Below are 19,011 nucleotides of genomic sequence, written 5' to 3'. Positions count from 1 at the left end.
CGCCCTTTTGATACGTGGATGTTTTGAATTCCAAATAAATGAGGTTATGATTGAATCTAACTTCTTAAAAAATTATTTATTGATGTATATTGGAATGTTTTGAAATAGAAAGAGAAGCTTAAGTGAGATGGAGGGTAGACCATTTATGCAAGTCTTGCTTAATTTTTTCCAAACAGACAGCAAGATTTTGTTGATAAAGAGCTTGATTTTTACTTGTGATGTTTACCCCTAGATATTTAAACTGATATGTGATAATAAAAGGGAAGGTGTCCAATCTAATATTGTGGGCTTGAGACTTCACTGGAAAGAGCACACTTTTATTCAAATTAATTCTGAGACAAGAAATCTTTTGAAATTCTGTTAGTGCTGTTAGGACTGCAGTTGCAGTATTTTGTGAATCTGATATATATAGTACTATATCATCTGCATATAGTGAAATTTTCTGTTCAAGTCCTTCTCTGATAATCCCCTTTATCTCATAAGCATTTCGACAGTGAACTGCCAGTGGGTCAATGGTGATTGCAAAAAGCAGTGGTGACAAGGGGCATCCTTTTCTAGTACCATGTTCTAGTTTGAAGTAGTCTGAAATAATGTTTTTAATACAACCTGAAGCTTCTGGACTGGTATACAGTAGTTTGATCCATGCACAAATGTTCAAGCCAAACCCAATTTTCTCCAATGTAGTGAAAAGGTAGTTCAATTCAACCATATCAAATGTTTTTCTGCATCCAATGATAATAAAATCTCTGGGGTGTTAGTCTTTGTGGGTTGAATATATTACATTAAACAGGCGTTGAAGATTGAAAGCTAAGTGTCTGCCTTTAATAAATCCAGTTTGGTCTTGTGATATCATCAAAGGAAGCACTTTCTCAATCCTTCTAGCTAGAACTTATTCAGAAGTGAGATTGGTCTGTATGATGCACATTGTAATAAGTCTTTATTATGCTTAGGAAAGATGGTAATTAATGCTTGGTGAAAAGTTTCAGGTAGAATTTTATTGTTTTTACCTTTTTTAAATGTTGCTAATAAGAGGGGAGCTAACTTTATTGAGAATTTTTTATAAAATTCAGCAGGGTAGCCATCAGGGCCTACTGCTTTCCCACTCTGAAATGAGTTTATAGCATCTAGTAATTCTGATGGTGCCAGAGGTTTATCCAATTCCTCTGCACTAAGAGTATCTAGTTGTGGCACCTGTAATGCATCCAAAACACATTAGATTGTGTCTTGTCTTCTTTAAACTATAACATTTTAGTAATTATTTACAACTCTGATGCTGATCTTCCTGATCATAAAATAAGTAATTACGATAGCAATTGATAAAAAGAGCTCATAATTAATTGCAGAATTATGGTATTTGAGCATTCCTTTAGAGTGCTTCTTTCTCTTGCATGATTTGTCTCAAAAACTAATCGGCACATCGTCATCTAATAACAAGCATAACTTTTGAGTTTGGTATTTTTCTGTCCAGCCATTTTAGCTTTAACTAATTTAACCAATGCAGTTTTTACACTATGATTTGGTCTAAAACCTAGCTGAAACTTATTAAATAGAGTTTAATTCAAGTAATCAATTAAATGCTTAAAAACAGTTTTTTTTTTGTGGAGGTTTAGTTGAAAAATGAGATTAGGCATAAGTCTAAAATTGTTAAACACAGAGGAGTCTGTGGGAAGATTCCAGCATGTAATAACGACTTAGCGGTGTCAAATACGCAATCGATCATCATACATGAAACTTCTTTGAAAAAGCCTTATGGGACTGGGTCATGGATGCACGTTGAAGGCTTTACTTGAATGATTATTCTACAAAGCTCAAGCAAACCTATTTTAATGAAGGATTTTAATTTACTGAAATGAGCATGCTGAGGTTCAATAGAGTTGTTTTTTGTGAAATGTATTATATCACATGTAATATTTTTTATTTTTTGTTTAAAAGTATTGCTAATGTTTTGCATATTTCACTTGAAGTTTTCAGAAGGCATTCCATTGATTGAGCAGGGTTTAAAATATAATCGATGGCTAAAATAACACTCTTGGATTTCTCTCATTATTATTTATAATTTTGGAAAAACAGAGCTGGCTCTCAAGACAGACTGCTGAGTTGTATTCTGTTATATGAGCCTTTAGTATCTAGGCAGCTAATTAAATTTTCCTCCATTTATTCTCAGCCTTCCGAAAGTCTCTTAGGTTTGTTTAGACACTCTATGAATCTTCTTAAGTATTTTAGCAGTGGAAAGATCATGTTAGCTTTAAAATTTTCCACCAAACTCATTAGATTGGTGGTTGTATTAAAACAAGCACTATATTTAAACACATCATTCGTAATATTAGTACTATCCTAGAAACTCTAGTGGCAACAAAATAATGTTTTTAACAATACGCTGGTCTTTAGTTTTGTAGACAGTATTTCTACATCAAATAAAATGCATAAATGGTCAGATATACCAATATTCACAACCCTCATCTCATCAATTTTTAATCCTTTCGTAATGACTAAATCCTACATGTGTCCTCCCACATGTGTAGGCTGGCTGATGTGCTGAATAATGTTAAAAGAACACAGTAGGTAGATACAGTCCATTCTCTTACTTTGTGGTCACACTGGTTATTTACATGAAAATTTAAGTCACCTACTATTAAATACCTGTCACCGTCAGTTGTTATAGATAAAAAAAATGTGATAATTCCTCGTATTGTGGAGGTTGATAAATGGTAAATTTGAGAGACTATGATACTCATTGAATAACTACAGAATAACTACAGCAAGATACTTGAAAAATGCAAAAGTACCAAAATGGTGTTCAGTGTTTGAGTAAGTGATTACCTGCTTGTGTGGGCAAAACTCCCAAGTTCCATTATCATCATCATATTGCGTGGGAACAGAGGTAAAGCTAACTTGTTCCAGGGTATGAGCGGCATGGCGAAGCGTTGATGTTGCGAACTTGATTCCAGCTACCAAGGAGATTTCTAATAGCAGATGAAGTTTCTGTTCCCTTAGGTAATATTGCCTGCCTAAGAGCTACAGAATTGGTCCATCTAAGGTCATAAATTCATCCACAATATACTGTATCTTATAGTCATGCATCTTTGACTCATTGCATTTGCAATGCCTGATTTATGGCTTAACTAATGGTGTCCTTACATTAGCATAATTTTGTACTTGTAATATTTAGGGTTTTGTTTTAGACCCAGAAGTGGACAGTAATACCGAAGATGTGGCTTTTGGTTCTGTCCACACATGGATATGCAGAGGATTCAGAAGGTATTCAGACCTCTTCACAATTTTTCACATTTTAAAATGTTGCAGCTTTGTGCTAAAGTCATTTAAATTGTTTTTACCCACATTAAGGAACTCTCAATACCATAGAATAATAAACCAAAAACAGAATTTTAGAATATTTTGTAAATTTATTTGAAAAAAATGCTGAGATATAACATTAACACAAGTATTCAGGCCCTTTGTTATGACACTTGATAGTCTATTTATCATCATTGAAATGTTTCTGCACCTTGTTTGGAGTCAACCTGTGGTCTATTCAATTGATTAGACATGATTCAAAGAGTTACATATCTGCCTATAGAAGGTCCCATGGCTGACCATGCTTACCAGAGCAATAACTAAGCCATGAGGTAGAAGGAATTGCCTGCAGACCTTAGAAACAAGATTGTGTCTAGGCACAATTCTGGGGAAGGCTATAAAAAAATTCCTGCAGCATTGAAGGTTCCCAAGAGCATGGTGGCCACCATAATTCTTAAACAGAAGACTTTTAATAGATTCATCTACAGTAAGAAGAGTGATCGACCAAGAACCCAGTGGTCGTTCTGGATGAGCTCCAGAGAACCTCTGTGGAAACAGGAGAACTATCACTGCAACATTCAACTGATTTGGGCCTTATGGCACATGGAAGCTTGTTTGAAGTTTGCAAAAAGGCACCAAAAGACTTCTCATTACCTGTGTAATACCATTCTAACAGTGAAGCATGTTGGTGGCAGCATCATGCTGTGGGGTTGTTTTTCAGCAGCAAGGACAGAGAGAAAGACAGGGTTGAGAGAAAGCTAAACAGAGCAAAGTAGAGGTATCATTAATGAAAACATGCTCCAGAGTTCTCTGAACCTCAAACTGGGCCGAAGGTTCACCCTTCAACAGGGCAATGACCCTAAGCACAAAGCAAAAACAACACAGGAGTGGCTTTGGGGAAATGATGGGAATGTTCTTGAGTTGCCCAGCCAGACCCCAAACCTGAACCCAGCCAAAAATCTCTGGAGAGATCTGAAAATAGCAATCCACTGATGGGTTCCACCCAGTAGAGAAAATCTGTAAATCCAGGTGGGCAAAGATTGTAGGGTCATACCCAAGAAGATTCCAGGCTTGAATTGCTGCCGAAGGTGCTTCAGCTAAGTGCTGATTAAAGGGTCTGAATACTTATGCCAATATGATTTTTTTTTTCCGAAATTGTGTTTTTACTTTCATCACTATTCATACTGAGTGTTTCTCAATGTGTGGGAAAAATTAACATGATTTTAGTAAAAGGCTGCAACATAGCAAAATGCATGAAAAGTGAAGGGGTTGGAATACTAATCCATTGTATGTTCATAACAGGCCCTACACCCAGTATTCATCCTTTTGGAAGTTTTCACATTTCTTTATTATACAGAATTGAACTGCAATGGATTGGATTTTCCTTTTTTGGCACAGAGCAACAGAAAAAGAGTATTTAATGCCAAAGTGAAAGCAGGTCTCTGCAAAGTGATCTAAATGAATTAAAAATCGCAAAATGATTGACCAAATAAGTGTTCACTACTTTCCAGTCAGTATAAGTAGATGCACCTTTGGGGACAATGACAGTTATGAGTATGTTTTGTGTATCTGGACACTGTAACTTTCCCTTGTTCTTCTTTGTAGAACTGCTCAAGGTGTGGTAGATTGCATGGGAACAGTGAGTGAATAGCCTTTTTCTGCCACAAATTATTAATTGGATTGACATCTGGAATCTGACTGAGCCACTCCAGAACATTAACATTGTTTTTAAGCCATTACTGCGTAGCTTTGGTTTTATACATTGGGGTCTTTGTCCTGCTGGAAAACAAATCTTCTACTAAGGTGCAGATGGAGATTGCATCAGGTTTTCTTCCAAAGTTTCACTGTATTTTGCAGCATTCATTTTATCTTTTACCCTCACATACCTTCCAGGGCCTGCTGCAGAAAAGCATGCTTACAATGTGATGCTTCCATCACCATTCTTCACAATGTGCTTCTGCCAAACATGGCATTTAGTTTGATGGCCAAAAAGCTCAAGTCTGATCTTAACAGACCACAGAACCTTCTTCCAGCTGAGTGCCTGTCATGGGAAATTCTAGCCAAGATGTCATGTGTGTGTGTGTGTGTTTTTTTTTTGTTTGTTTTTTTATGGTGGCTTTCTCTTTGCCAGTCTCCCATAAAGTTACAAGTAGTGAGGCTTTGGGACAACAATTGTTGCATGCATAGTCTATCCAGTCTCATTCACTGTAACTTGTAACTCCCTCACTAGTCTTCTTAAACAATCACTCAGTTTCTGTGGACAGCCTGCTGTGTAATCAGATTTGCATTTGTGTCATACTCTTATACAGTTCTTAATGATTGATGTAACTTTATGCTAAGAGATATTTGGTGACTTTGTATACATTCCCAGACTTGTGCTTCTCAATGCCCCTGTTTAACTGAGATGTTTGGACTGTAGTTTTGTGTACATTTGGTAGGTTACCTCACAGTATTGACTCACCACAAGTTGGACCTTCCATATAAGGTGCATTTATACAACAGTCATTTGAAACCACTTAACTACAGACAAACGATCTTCATTTAACTATGTGACTTCTAAAACCTGTTTGCTGCACCAGTGATTATTTAGGTGTCCCATATTAAAGTGGGGTGAATAGAGGGGGCTGGGCGGTCTCATGGTCTGGAACCCCTGCAGATTTTATTTTTTCTCTCCAGCCGTCTGGAGTTTTTTTGTTTTTTCTGTCATCCCTGGCCATCGGACCTTACTCTTATTCTATGTTAATTAGTGTTGTCTTATTTTAATTCTTTGTCTTTTTTTTCTTTTCACTTTTCTTCATCATGTAAAGCACTTTGAGCTACATTATTTGTATGAAAATGTGCTATATAAATAAATGTTGTTGTTGTTGTGGCTGGACTTGAAAAAGGCTCTTCATTCATGATCCCCATGCAATCTGACAGAAATAGTTTTGCAAAGAAGAAAGGGTACACATTGCTGTGTCCAGGGGCCTCATGTATAACGCCGTGCGTAGAACTCACACTATAACATGGCGTAAGCACAAAAGCGGGATTGTGCGTACGCACAGAAAAATCCAGATGCAGGAATCAGTGCGCACGCATACTTTCACGTTCTTCCACTACATAAATCCCGATTTGCGTGAAAAGTAACGCACGTGCACGCGCCTTCTGTCCCGCCCCAACTCCTCCCAGAATTACGCCTCTTTCAATATGCAAATCAATATAAATAGCCTTCTGTGAAAAGACAATGGGAAAAGCACGGGAGAAAATATAAGAATTTCAGCGAATACCAAGTGGAGGCAAATGAAAAACGTACTATTTGTTGGTTTAAACAGTGGTATAATTAACAAAAGAAAGTTGATCGAGTGACAGAGTGTTGGAAAAACTCGAAAGATCAAATTCACAAAGTCGCACAGTGCCCGAAATAAAAAAGAAATCACATATCAAAGTCGCTGTGAAAAGGCGAGTTGTAGCCCACCGTCTAGAGTGTCATATGAAAGCGTATTAGGGTACAAACAAAAAACATAGGCACACAGTGGGAAAAAAGCACGAAATGTCAACTGTAATCTCGAAATTTCCACTTTAATCATGTAGTTTATTTTGCCATTAAAGTAGAACATTATAAACTTCATCTTAAAATCGTTAATTTACTAGTTTCTCAAGTAGCATGTTAAATGCTTTTTTCTGTGTTTGATCTTCTATGTGCTCTATGTGTGTGAATCACTACATGCTTCCGTTCTTTCTCTTTCTCCGACAGGACACAGAATGCATTACATTTGTGATATTACAGCTCTCTGAATAATTAAAATACTGAGATGTATACGTGATATCATTTTCATGATGATAGGAATGAAAGCATGTTATTAAACATGGGAACACGGTGGCGCAGTGATTGTTCATATCTCACGCAAGAGGCTTGCTGCACCATGTGTGACCTTCGATGAAATAATTTATTACAGAAGTACTGTCTCTTTCAAACGTACTAACCTCCAATTCCTGTCCATACTTTTCTTTCTCCAATCGCCACACAATCAGCTCTGTAATAGACGTTTAAGCCATTTGTAAGCTTAGAACGCCGATTCTTCAAAACTTTTAAGGAACATTGAAATATCTTCATAGTACATGTTTAATTATTCTATTCGTCTATCCTTCCAGTGTCGCGTCAGCACCAGCAAGAATACAGCGCAAGGCAGGAGCTATCCTTGAACTAGCTATACGCTGCGGCACCGTGTCCTCACATGTTTAATTATTAGCAATACAGATTATTTAAATGAAGTTAAAGTTTTATCTGTATACTATAAGCAACATATTTTGCTGCATTTCATCTTAAAAATGATATTGCCATCATACGCGCTTTATAAAGTAGCGCAGGTTGTGCAATATTATAACTGTAGTGCAAGTTTACAGTGAGGTGATTGAGTGCGTTTATAGTTCTTGGGATGAAACTGTTTCTGAAACGCGAGATCCGTACAGGAAAGGCTTTGACGCTTTTTGCCGTGGTTGAGGTAGTGTGTACTTGAAACTGTATACCAATAATTCTCTTTCCGATCATCTGCTGCTGTGATTCACACTCAGATACAGTGATATAAATACTCCGAGTGGTGCAGTGAGAGTAATATGGAAAAAGATGATCCGCAGTGGTAACCCTTAACGGGAACAGCAAAAAGAAGAACAAGATGCAGTGAGCGTAACAACGCTAAAGCAGTTCTGGTATTTGGAATACTATGGCTATTCCCTGGCCCATTATATTGCAGCAGGTTAATTACAATCAGATGCATTACACTAATAAACAATATGCAGTTAATTTCAGTGTATTTATAAAGCCGCGTCAGGAATGTGGAGCTAAGAAAGAAAGGATGAGCACACAGGAACAGTAGTTTGACCATTCTGTGGACCATTATATTGTTACAGGTTAATTACAATCAGACGCATTATATTTATGAACGATATGCGGTTAATTTCAGTTTATTTGATAAAGCCGCCGCCGTGGATGTGGATCTAAGAAAGGGTAACCATACAGGAACAGTAGCACTGCTTTGACACTGGGTGCCGCCAGTCTGCAAAACCGGGCGGATAAATTGCGTACGCCAAGGTATGAGTTACCGTGGAAATGTGCGTGGCTTTACGCCAAGTTTAGGTTTTATACATCGCGATTTGAGCGTGGAAAGGTTCGTATGCAACATTTCTGTGCGTACGCACCGTTTATACATGAGGCCCCAGATGTGCAAAGCTGATAGAGACCTGTCCACACAAGCTCACGGTTGTCAAGGTTCACAAAGGTACATCTGCTAAATACTGACTGGAAGTGGATGAATACTTATACGTTCAATTATTTCGTGTTCAATATTTATGAAAAATTCAGACCGCTTTGCAGAGATCTGTTTCACTTTGACGTTAAAGGATCTTTTTCTTTTGATCAATATCAAAAAAGTTCAAATTAATTCCACTGTGATATAATGTTGTATATCAATAAAATGTGAAAGCTTCCAAGGGAGTAAATACTTTTCATAAGCACTGTAGCCTTGTTTCAGAGATATTGCTTCCGGCCCTGCACTGAGCAATTAAATAAAGAAGTTTGTACAAAAATGTTACTGATTTCTACCCCTGCAAGTAGACTATTTGCTTCAGAAGCAACTGAAAATTGGATACTGGAAAAAATATGGACAGCAGTGGAGAACTGGTGGCATGGTGTCAGACATCCGGCGTCCCACACATGCTCATTGTGTGAAGTTTGCATTTCCATTACATTTTTTTTCCCAAAGATGCGTTTCATTGTTATTTGTTGTTACAAATTAGCCCCTCAGTAGAGCATGAGTGGGTTGTCATATAGACTGTTGATACATTTAGGGCTTGTTCCTAGCTTGCACCAAATATGCTGCTAGGATATGTTTTCACCCCCCCTTGAACCTGAATTGGATTAACCAGGTATGACAATATTGTGTTTTGTTATTTGTGGGAAACATGTTAGTTACCAGATAGATAGTGTCCTGACATTATTTTCCACAGGTTTTAGTTTAATCCATTTATTAAAAAAGTAAAGAGTCACAATTTCATAACCCTTTTGAATATACCTTTTTTTTCTCGCTTTCTTTAACAAGGACCGTGGTGTTAAAGAAGATGAACTGCAGAGCATTTTGAACTACTTGTTGACAATGCATGAGGTAGGTTTTCACAGGTACTGTATTTGGAACACATTTTTAGCATGTGCTTCTCTGACAAGAGATACTGTATATATTCATGTTAACAAAGTGCTATAGTTTTTGTGTATGTATCCCAGAATTTCAGTGAAATCTTTAAATGGAGTTTGCATGTTCTTCAGTTCCTTCGACTTCTCAAAGAAATGTTTGTTAGCTTGGTATTTTGATTAATAAGTTGTCCCGGTATGAGTGAATGTGGGTGTACATGTCATTGTGCCCTTTGGTGGACTGACATCCCAACCATTCTTGGTTCCAACCTTCCCCCTTATCCTGCCACAGTTTGCCTCAGGTCTCAATCTTGAAATTTTGGATTAATCAAGTTTATTAAAAGAACGGATAGATGAATTCTAATGGTAAAAAAATGTAGGCACTTCATGACTTACTCCATATTTTCAGTTTGTGTACATTATATAATATGAATTTACCAAAATGTTTGGAACATGCAATCCCAGTGATATATTTTATGAAATATTTTGACTTATGTTTTTACCCTATATTTGAACAATTTAATAAATCATTTCATCTGTAACAATATTGTATTTATTAATTTTGTTTAACATTTTAAAATTGGAGGAGAAGTAGAAACCTGTACCTCCTGTCATTCAGCTGGGATGATCTTAGGGATAGCATTCCAGCTAATGCACTGAAGGTGTTAAGTTCAAATGTTTATGTAGAAGAACATTTGTAAATGAAGAAGGGCCTGTTTTCCAGAAAATATTTAATAGATAAAGAAGAATCTTGAGACATTGTTATATATGAACCCCAACGTAGACGTCCTTTATTTACCCTTGGACAGTGAAGCCATGTCATGTGAACAGTACAGTTCTGTAATGCATGACTGGTTAGTCTCAAGAGAATTGCTCCTTTTGTTATTTAACACTGGAATATATTTTAATTTTTGGACAATTTTAAATGAGATGAGTGCAATCAATGAAAGATATTAATTTGAATGATTGAATGCTGTGCGCATATGGAGCTAGAGTGTATTCTATGCATGGCTGCATTTCACTCCTATATTATGTGAAAGATCCTTTACCCTCCATACCATAGGATCTTTTAAAGGAAGATACTTTAAGATGTTTTTATATATTGTTGAGATGCTGTCTGTGTCTCTTCAAGACTGATCAGTATTACTTCTGGAATAGAAATGGGTGGAGGTGTGGAAAATTGGTTAGGTTCCTTTTAGCAAAATGTCTGATTTGAAAGTAGTGAAACAATTTGAAACATCAATATTTGAAACATAATTGTTCATAAGATTCAGAAACATTATCTATATCCAGTTCTCTAAGTGTTTTAATCCCAGACGTTTTCCAAAAATTAAATAATGTGTAGGTTTGGTCCAGCTCACATGATCCTCATTGTTGAGGACAAGGCCAAGGGGACACCCACATAACACCTGGCTGTGGCAGATAGATGATTATTTTCAAAGGGTGGAACTGGCCTGTGTGTCTATCTGTGGGGTTGTCAGCCGGGATCCTGAGCTGTTTAGTCACATGGTGGGTGCTGTTCAAACGTGCTGTACCAGTGCATGCTTCCCAACCTGAACTAATCTGACCAAATTTGTACAGTATGGTGAATAGGTAGTCCCATGCAAGTTTGGCATTTTATTCAGTTCCCCGTTTGTTTGTTGTGTGCGCATCTTCCCGCCTGGTAATGTATCTACACTTTTATAGTTGCCACCAACTTGACCGTCAGTGCTGTTGCCTTTTATGAGTGGGTAACAGCTGTCATCACATTTTATTTGCTTTATGGAGCAGACTTGTTGGTTTGGCAAGTAGCTTGTTTTCCATGGAGAGTGATGTGAAGATATTGTCAACAATAATTGCTTTTTATCTTTGGCCAAGTTTTTTTTTCCTTTTAGTAATTCTGGTGTGTATGTGAGGGTTTTTTTTTTTTTTTTTTGTTATTTATTGAGCCTCTGTGAAAAGCTAAATTTCCTCCTTGACACAAAAATTTTTTTTTGTTTTTTTTTGTAAACTAGAGAGTCAAAAAATATGAGAGACTCAAAATGCCCAATAGAAGGGGATAATACCTTTAAACCCAGGCTAGTAATATGGGACAACACAGGATCATTATAAAATAAAATATTTGTTCTTTACGGAAATTGTCTGCAATAACATGGTGCTCTGTGAAACACAAAAAGAAGCAAAAAGAACTTGCCAGCAAAGCCAATTCATGATGAACAAAATCTCAGTATGAAATCCAAACAGAACAAAATAGGTCACAAATCCAATAAATCACAGAAGCACAAAGAACAGAAATAATTGCAAGAAACACTCAAGAATTCCCAAGCATATTTGAAGGAATCACAAGGGACCATGGGATGTCTCCCTCTTTACAGGGTTGAGGGTATTACTTTACGGTGGTGGACAGGTGGCCTCACCTCTTGGGGAACCACCCACAAAGCACAAGGAACGTAACACAGGCATAAAGAATAAAGCAAACAATTGGTAAAAGTAGCAGTGATATATATATATATACATATAAAGAATATATATATAAATTTTATCTGTCTGTCTGTCTGTCTTTTCTGATTACATCAAAAGATAATGCCATAGCTTGTTGGGTTTGCTTGATGTGCGCGGAGTGAAAGGGCACTGACCTTTTACAGGAAATAGCAATTCATCTACAGTTATGTTCTTTCCTGAATTATAACAGATGATGTTGTTCTGTACAAAATGGTGTCAACTGTCTGATATAGCAGCAAATTTTATAGTATGCTATTAGGCACTATTTAGGGAAAAAAACATATAATTTGAGTATAGATCAGCTATCAAACAAACATGTCTGTATGTAAATCAGTTTATGCACCAGTACTGAATCACATAAAGACACAATGGTTTGATGGCTGGTATATTCATATCATATTTTACTAACTCAGAGCTAGATAGTACATTTTTAATGACAAAAATCAAAAGAGAAATGCATTCAATGAACAAGTCAAAATCAGGACTGAAAGTCAAGTTGTTCAGTTCTCAAATTTAAATCAGGTCAGGTCAGGCTGGGAAGCATGTAGCATCCACCACAGCTTGGGATCTTGGTTGGCAATCACCCAGGCAGACACGCAGTCCAGTCCCACCCTTCCAGAAATGACCATTTATCTGCCTCAGCCAGGTGTTACCTGGGCATCCCCTTAGCCTGGTCAATCAGCTCGGGTCCTCAACAATGAGGATACTGTGAGCCGGATCACCCTTAGGGAATCGCGCCACATGGTCGTAGTTCCGTAACTGACTTTCACTCACAATTCAGGTAATGTGCATCAGTCGGTATTCCATGAGCAACTGCTCATTCGACACAAAGTCAAACCAATGGTACCCAAGGATTCTCCAAAGAGACACAGTACCGAAGGAGTCCAGTCTTTGTTTCACGTCACTGGATACCATCCATGTCTCGCAACCTTATAGCAAGACAGGAAGCACCAGGACTCTAAAGACTTGGACCTTCATCCTTTTGCAAAGATATCAGGAGCTCCTCACATCTCTTTCCAGGGACCTAATGACTCACGCTCCCCCACCCCACCAGAGACATGAATGTTGCTGACGAGGTAAGTAGACATCTCAATAAGTTTGACACTTTCTCCTCAGACTTCTGTTCCTCTGTAAGCAGGTTGTGGGTCAGTAGACCATAGATGGTGTGCCACTTGCTCATAGGTTCCTCTAACAAATGCCTCCTTCTCTGCTCTCAAAGCCCTCACAGCCCTGACCTGACCTGATTTCAGCATAGAGATATGTGATCATTAGGGACTACGCATTTATCTTGCCATGTACATGTAACACATTTATTCACTTTCAATTTCTGTCTAGTAACTGAAAAATAAACACTTCTTAAAACCAATTCTAAAATAATTCAAATATTATTACCAGAATAATTCAGGCTATTTTTATTTACACAAACTCATATACTTTATGTATTTTTTTATTCTACAAAATCTTTTTTTTTATACCAACACACTTCTTGAATGAAAATGACTTTGTCAGGTTTGTGACATTTGCTGTTGTGAGATTCTTCATTGTTAGTTTAAATATTTAATATTCAAGTAAAATTAGCTTAAATTTCAAAAGTTACATACTTATGATGCTTTAATTTTCCAAATCTTTCTGTCCATTTTTTATTAACTTTAAAGTTGCCTTTATAAAATATATTACTTTTATTATTACATTGAACTCATAAATTTTAAGATTAAAATTTAGACTTTGTCATTATTTATATTCTTATGCAGAATTGGACACAATTACTCATAACTATAGGAAGTGTGCCATTTACTCCCATATCATCCAAATACATGTTGCTTGTGCTTTCACCAAGTTTGACACAGTTGTTGTAGTAATGTACATTGGTTTGTTTTGAAAAGCACAATGAATGGTGTGTAGAGTTTGGTGATTCATTTGAAAGTATTCTATTTTAGCAACCCCGGTATCTGCACATCTCAGACATTATGAGCTTCTATTAACACATTACATGTCACAATGAAATCTACCCAGTCAAAGGTCTGGACAATGTGGATGTCTTGAAAAACTATCTAAATCAAATCAAATCAAAATGTATTTATAAATTTATTTATTATTTATTTATAAACCACAATTTTAAAACACCAAGTGTAAACCAATGTGCTGTACAATAAAATAAAAAAAAATATCAATAATAAATCTGTAAACAAAGTACAAAAATTACATAAATAGTAAAAGATATGTTAAAAGAACCGATTTAGAAGATAAAGAATTTACAGAAAAACAATGGATATGAAAAAATTAATAAAGTAGTAATAAAATTGATACCAAAGTTACTCATATACTTATATCTAAATAATTTTTACTTTGGAATGAGCCTGTGAAAAAGCTAATTCCATCACTGCTGCAGACAACACGTGTGAGTGTACCACTCAATCTAATGGGGCCTGTCATGCACCTAGTGCAGCTGGGAAAAGCACCCACTCCCAAACATTTTCAAATGGATAAGTTGCTCATAAAATACAGTATATGGGTGGTTGGATGCATTACTCTAGCCATGCTCATTATAATCAGAATGTGAAACCTCTGTTAATTTGTTATGTATAGTGTTATATTAAAAGATGACCAATCTGGCTAGCATTTCAATTCAAATTCGAATACTTGACACCAATGAGTGGGCCTAACTTTAATTACTTACCTTTTGATTATCTGTACAAAATACCATCTGATCACAATGTACAAACACCCAAATATGGGAATATGTTATAATATTGATCACTAATATTATATAACAGCAAACAGACAGATTTCTGTTTTTGCCATTCTCTGAATCTATGAGTGATTCTGTCCTCAATGAAGTTGTCACCAAAATCTCATCTTTTCATACCCTGCATTCCAGACATGTACTGTATCTGTTGTACCAATGAGCAGCAAATCTGCACACCTTTCCAGCTATAACAGAGCCCAGAAACTTTAGAACCATTTGAATTTGTGACTTGTGAATGTCATACTTTCCAGTATACTTAGTAGTGGAGTTTCCAGCAAGCCCATCAGTAAAGTTAGCAAAGCTAGCTGCAGAGTTTCACTTAACATTGGGGCATCACTGAAGTTTTCAGTGCTAACATCAGACTCTGGAACAATTCACCTGCTGAATCAACAAGCCCTGAAAAAGGATGGCGCAGGAGCCGTCGCTGGAACTGGTGGCTGCAACTCTGGAATATTTTGCATTCATATTACATTAATTCTTTCTGTACAGGATATGTATGACTAGAGATGCCATAAAAAAAAAAACTTTCACTCATATACCTCATTTGAAACTGTTTGCCCTCCTTCCATCTTTTTCTTTTCTCTTATTCTGCATTCAGAAATGCACAGTAACATGATTTTTCCATTCATGAGACATTTAGAAGTATTTGTATTTTTGGTGAAGCTTTAAATGATTAACTCAATTTTGTTGTTTTCCTGTAAATTTGCTTTTTTTGTATATTTTGCTCTCTTAACTAGAACATTAGAACACTCTAGATGAGAAAAGGCCATTCAGTCCAACAAAGCTCACCAGTCCTATCCACTTATTTCTTCCAAAGAAAACATCAAGTCGAGTTTTGAAAGTCCCTAAAGTCTTACTGTCTACCTGACTACTTGGTAGTTTAGTCCAAGTGTCTATTGTTGTTTGTGTAAACAAAAACTTCCTAATGTTTGTGCGAAATTACCCTTAAGTTTCCAACTATGTCCACGTGTTCTTGATGAACTCATTTTAAAATAACAATCTCGATCCACTGTACTAATTCCCTTCATAATTTTAAACACTTCAGTCAGGTCTCCTCTTAATCTTCTTTTGCATAAACTGTAAAGGCTCAGCTCTTTTAATCTTTCCTCATAATTCAACCCCTGTAGCCCTGGGATCAGCCTAGTCGCTCTTCTCTGGACCTTTTCTAGTGCTGCTATGTCCTTTTTGTAGCCTGGAGACCAAAACTGCACACAGTACTCCAGATGAGGCCTCACCAGTGCATTATAAAGGTTGGGCAGAACCTCCTTGGACTTGTACTCCAGACATGGTGCTATATAACCTAACATTCTGTTAGCCTTCTTAATGGCTTCTGAACACTGTCGGGAGGTCGATAGCTTAGAGTCCACTATGACTCCTAAATCCTTCTCATGAGGTGGTACTCTCGATTTTCCGACCGCCCATTGTGTATTCAAACTTAAGTTTTTTACTTCCTATGTGTAGTACTTTACATTTACTGACATTAAATTTCATCTGCCACAAATCTGCCCAAGCCTGTATGCTATTCAAGTCCTTCTGTAATGATATAACAAATTCCAAATTATCTGCTAATCAACCTATCTTGGTATCATCTGCAAACTTAACCAGCTTGTTACTTATATTCCTATCTAAATCATTTATATATATTAAAAATAGCAGCACCCCTAGCACTGAACCCTTTGGAGCACCACTCTTAACATCGGCCAATTCTGAAAGGTTCCTTGAACCATCACCCTCTGCTTCCTGTGTCTGAGCCAATTCTGCACACATCTAAAAACATCACCCTGAACTCCCACTACTTTTAATTTGATGCCCAACCTCTTATGTGGCACCTTATCAAATGCTTTTTGAAAGTCAAGATTAATAATATCATCTGCTCTACTTTGATCGTATCCTTTTGTTGCCTCCTCATAGAATTCCAGCATGTTAGTAAAACACGACCTCCCTCTTCTGAACTCATGCTGACTGTTCAGAATAACTCCGGTCCTGTCCTGTTGCTCAGTCTTATCCTTAATAATTCTTTCCATTAATTTTCCTGTACTGCATGTTAAGCTTACTGGCCTATTGTTGCTTGGATCTGCCCTTTCACCCTTTTAATGTAATGGGATGATATTTGCTATTTTCCAGTCCTTTGGGATCTCTCCAATGCGCAGTGACTTGCTAAAAATATTTACCCAGGGTTTATATCTGTACTCACTAGCCTCCTTAAGAACTCGAGAGTAAATATTATCTGGTCCTGGTGATTTGTTTGATTTCAGCTTATTTAATCTGAGCAGTACTTCTCCCTCTACAATTTCCAAATCCATCAGAACCTCCTTGGTAGTCGTGTTTAGCTCTGGGAGGTTATCCACTTGCTCACTTGTGAACACCTCAGAAAAATGTAAGTTTAGGGCATCCATTGTTCCATTGTCTGTATCTTTTAATTCCCCTTTACTATTTCTGATGCATTTTACCTCCTCCTTGACTGTTCTTTTACTACTAAAATACTGAAAGAATCTCTTAGGGTCTTCTTTTGCCTTATCTGCTATTTTCCGTTCCAACTGTCTTTTAGCCTCCCTGATATACTTCTTAATGGTTGCTCTCATGTTCTCATACGCTCTAAGATTCACTTTGCAGTCATTAGTCTTATTTGCCTTATAAAGCAGTTTTTTTCTTTGCAACGTCTTCTTTAAATCTTTATTAATCCACTGTGGAGTTTTAAAAAATGTCCTATTAATTCCAAATTTAGGTATGTATCTGTCCTGCATTACATGTAAAACATTTTTAAACCTGTTCCACTGCTGCTCGACTGTCTCCACACTTAAAAGTTTATCCCAGTGTATCATACCTAGACTTTGTTGCATCTGCTCAAAATTTACCCTACCAAAGTTCAACTTAACAATTTTAGTCTTTGCATCTACACTCTTACAAAATGCTGAGAATTGTATTACAGTAATCCCTCGCTATATCGCGCTTCGCCTTTTGCGGCTTCACTCTATCGCGGATTTTATATGTAAGCATATTTAAATATATATCGTGGATTTTTTGCTGGTTCGCGGATTTCTGCGGACAATAGGTCTTTTAATTTCTGGTACATGCTTCCTCAGTTGGTTTGCCCAGTTGATTCCATACAAGGGACGCTATTGGCAAATGGCTGAGAAGCTACCCAACTTACTTTTCTCTGTCTCTCTTGCGCTGACTTTCTCTGATCCTGACGTAGGGGGTGTGAGCAGGGGGGCTGTTCGCACACCTAGATGATACGGACGCTCGTCTAAAAATGCTGAAAGGTTATCTTCATGTTGCTCCCTTCTGTGTGCAGCTGCTTCGTGAAGCGACATGCTGCATGGTGCTTCGCATACTTAAAAGCTGGAAGGTCACGTATTGATTTTTGATTGTTTGTTTTTATCCGTCTCTATCTCTCTCTCTCTCTCTCTCTTTCTCTGCTCCTGACGGAGGGGGTGTGAGCTGCCGCCTTCAACAGCTTTGTGCCGCGGTGCTTCTCATACTTAAAAGCCAAACAGCCCTATTGATTTGTTTGCTTTTCTCTCTCTTTCTGACATTCTCTGCTCCTGACGCACACTCCTTTGAAGAGGAAGATATGTTTGCTTTCTTTTAATTGTGAGACGGAACTGTCATCTCTGTCTTGTCATGGAGCACAGTTTAAACTTTTGAAAAAGAGACGAATGTTTGTTTGCAGTGTTTGAATAAAGTTCCTGTCTCTCTACAACTTCCTGTGTTTCTGTGCAAATCTGTGACCCAAGCATGACAATATAAAAATAACCATATAAACATATGGTTTCTACTTCGCAGATTTTCACCTTTCGCCGGGGGTTCTGGAACGCAACCCCCGCGATGGAGGAGGGATTACTGTATATTATGTATCCTTATAATGATAATTACCAACTAGCAGATCCAGATGTCCAGGCAGATGACTCTGAATAATAAAAGACTGAAACTACTTCAGTGTCAGACCCACTAATGTGCTAAATAGTAAATATAGGATTAAATAACCAGAACACCAGGACAAACAGAATGAAAATTATGATGGTGATGAAATTCTTAAAAACCAGGTTAAAAAATACTAAAGTATACCCTTGTAACATAAATAAATGCTTGGTATATACTAATATAAAAATAACCAAACATATTTTTATACTTTCTATGTTGACTCCACAACATAAAAAGTGGGAAATAACAGCTTGCTTAAGTAGTCTTAGAAGCCCAATTGAAAACACAAGTTTATTGGAACAAAACCCAGCAGCCATATGTGGTTCCTAGGACTGAGTTTGAGGACCATTAGTGTATATTTGGCACACAGTTTACTTGTGGTATTTTTTTCCTTACACAATCAGAC

The 19,011-nt window shown here is 37.0% G+C and overlaps 1 protein-coding gene across 26 annotated transcripts in view; it reads left to right on the top strand.

Moving 5' to 3' along the window:
* The window catches only part of nbeaa (neurobeachin a), a 925,612-nt gene that overhangs the window by 329,231 nt on the left and 577,370 nt on the right, over window positions 1-19,011 (top strand). For all 26 annotated transcript variants that reach the window (XM_051927338.1, XM_051927337.1, XM_051927335.1 and 23 more), the window contains exon 15: window positions 9,369-9,431. In XM_051927338.1, coding sequence (XP_051783298.1) covers window positions 9,369-9,431 — 63 coding nt within the window. The remainder of the gene's footprint in view (window positions 1-9,368; window positions 9,432-19,011) is intronic.

The sequence above is a fragment of the Erpetoichthys calabaricus genome, chromosome 4, assembly GCF_900747795.2.
Source record: "Erpetoichthys calabaricus chromosome 4, fErpCal1.3, whole genome shotgun sequence".
NCBI lineage: Eukaryota > Metazoa > Chordata > Cladistia > Polypteriformes > Polypteridae > Erpetoichthys > Erpetoichthys calabaricus.
The sequence above is the reverse complement of the archived record's forward strand: the minus strand, read 5'-3'. Positions and strand labels throughout refer to the sequence as shown.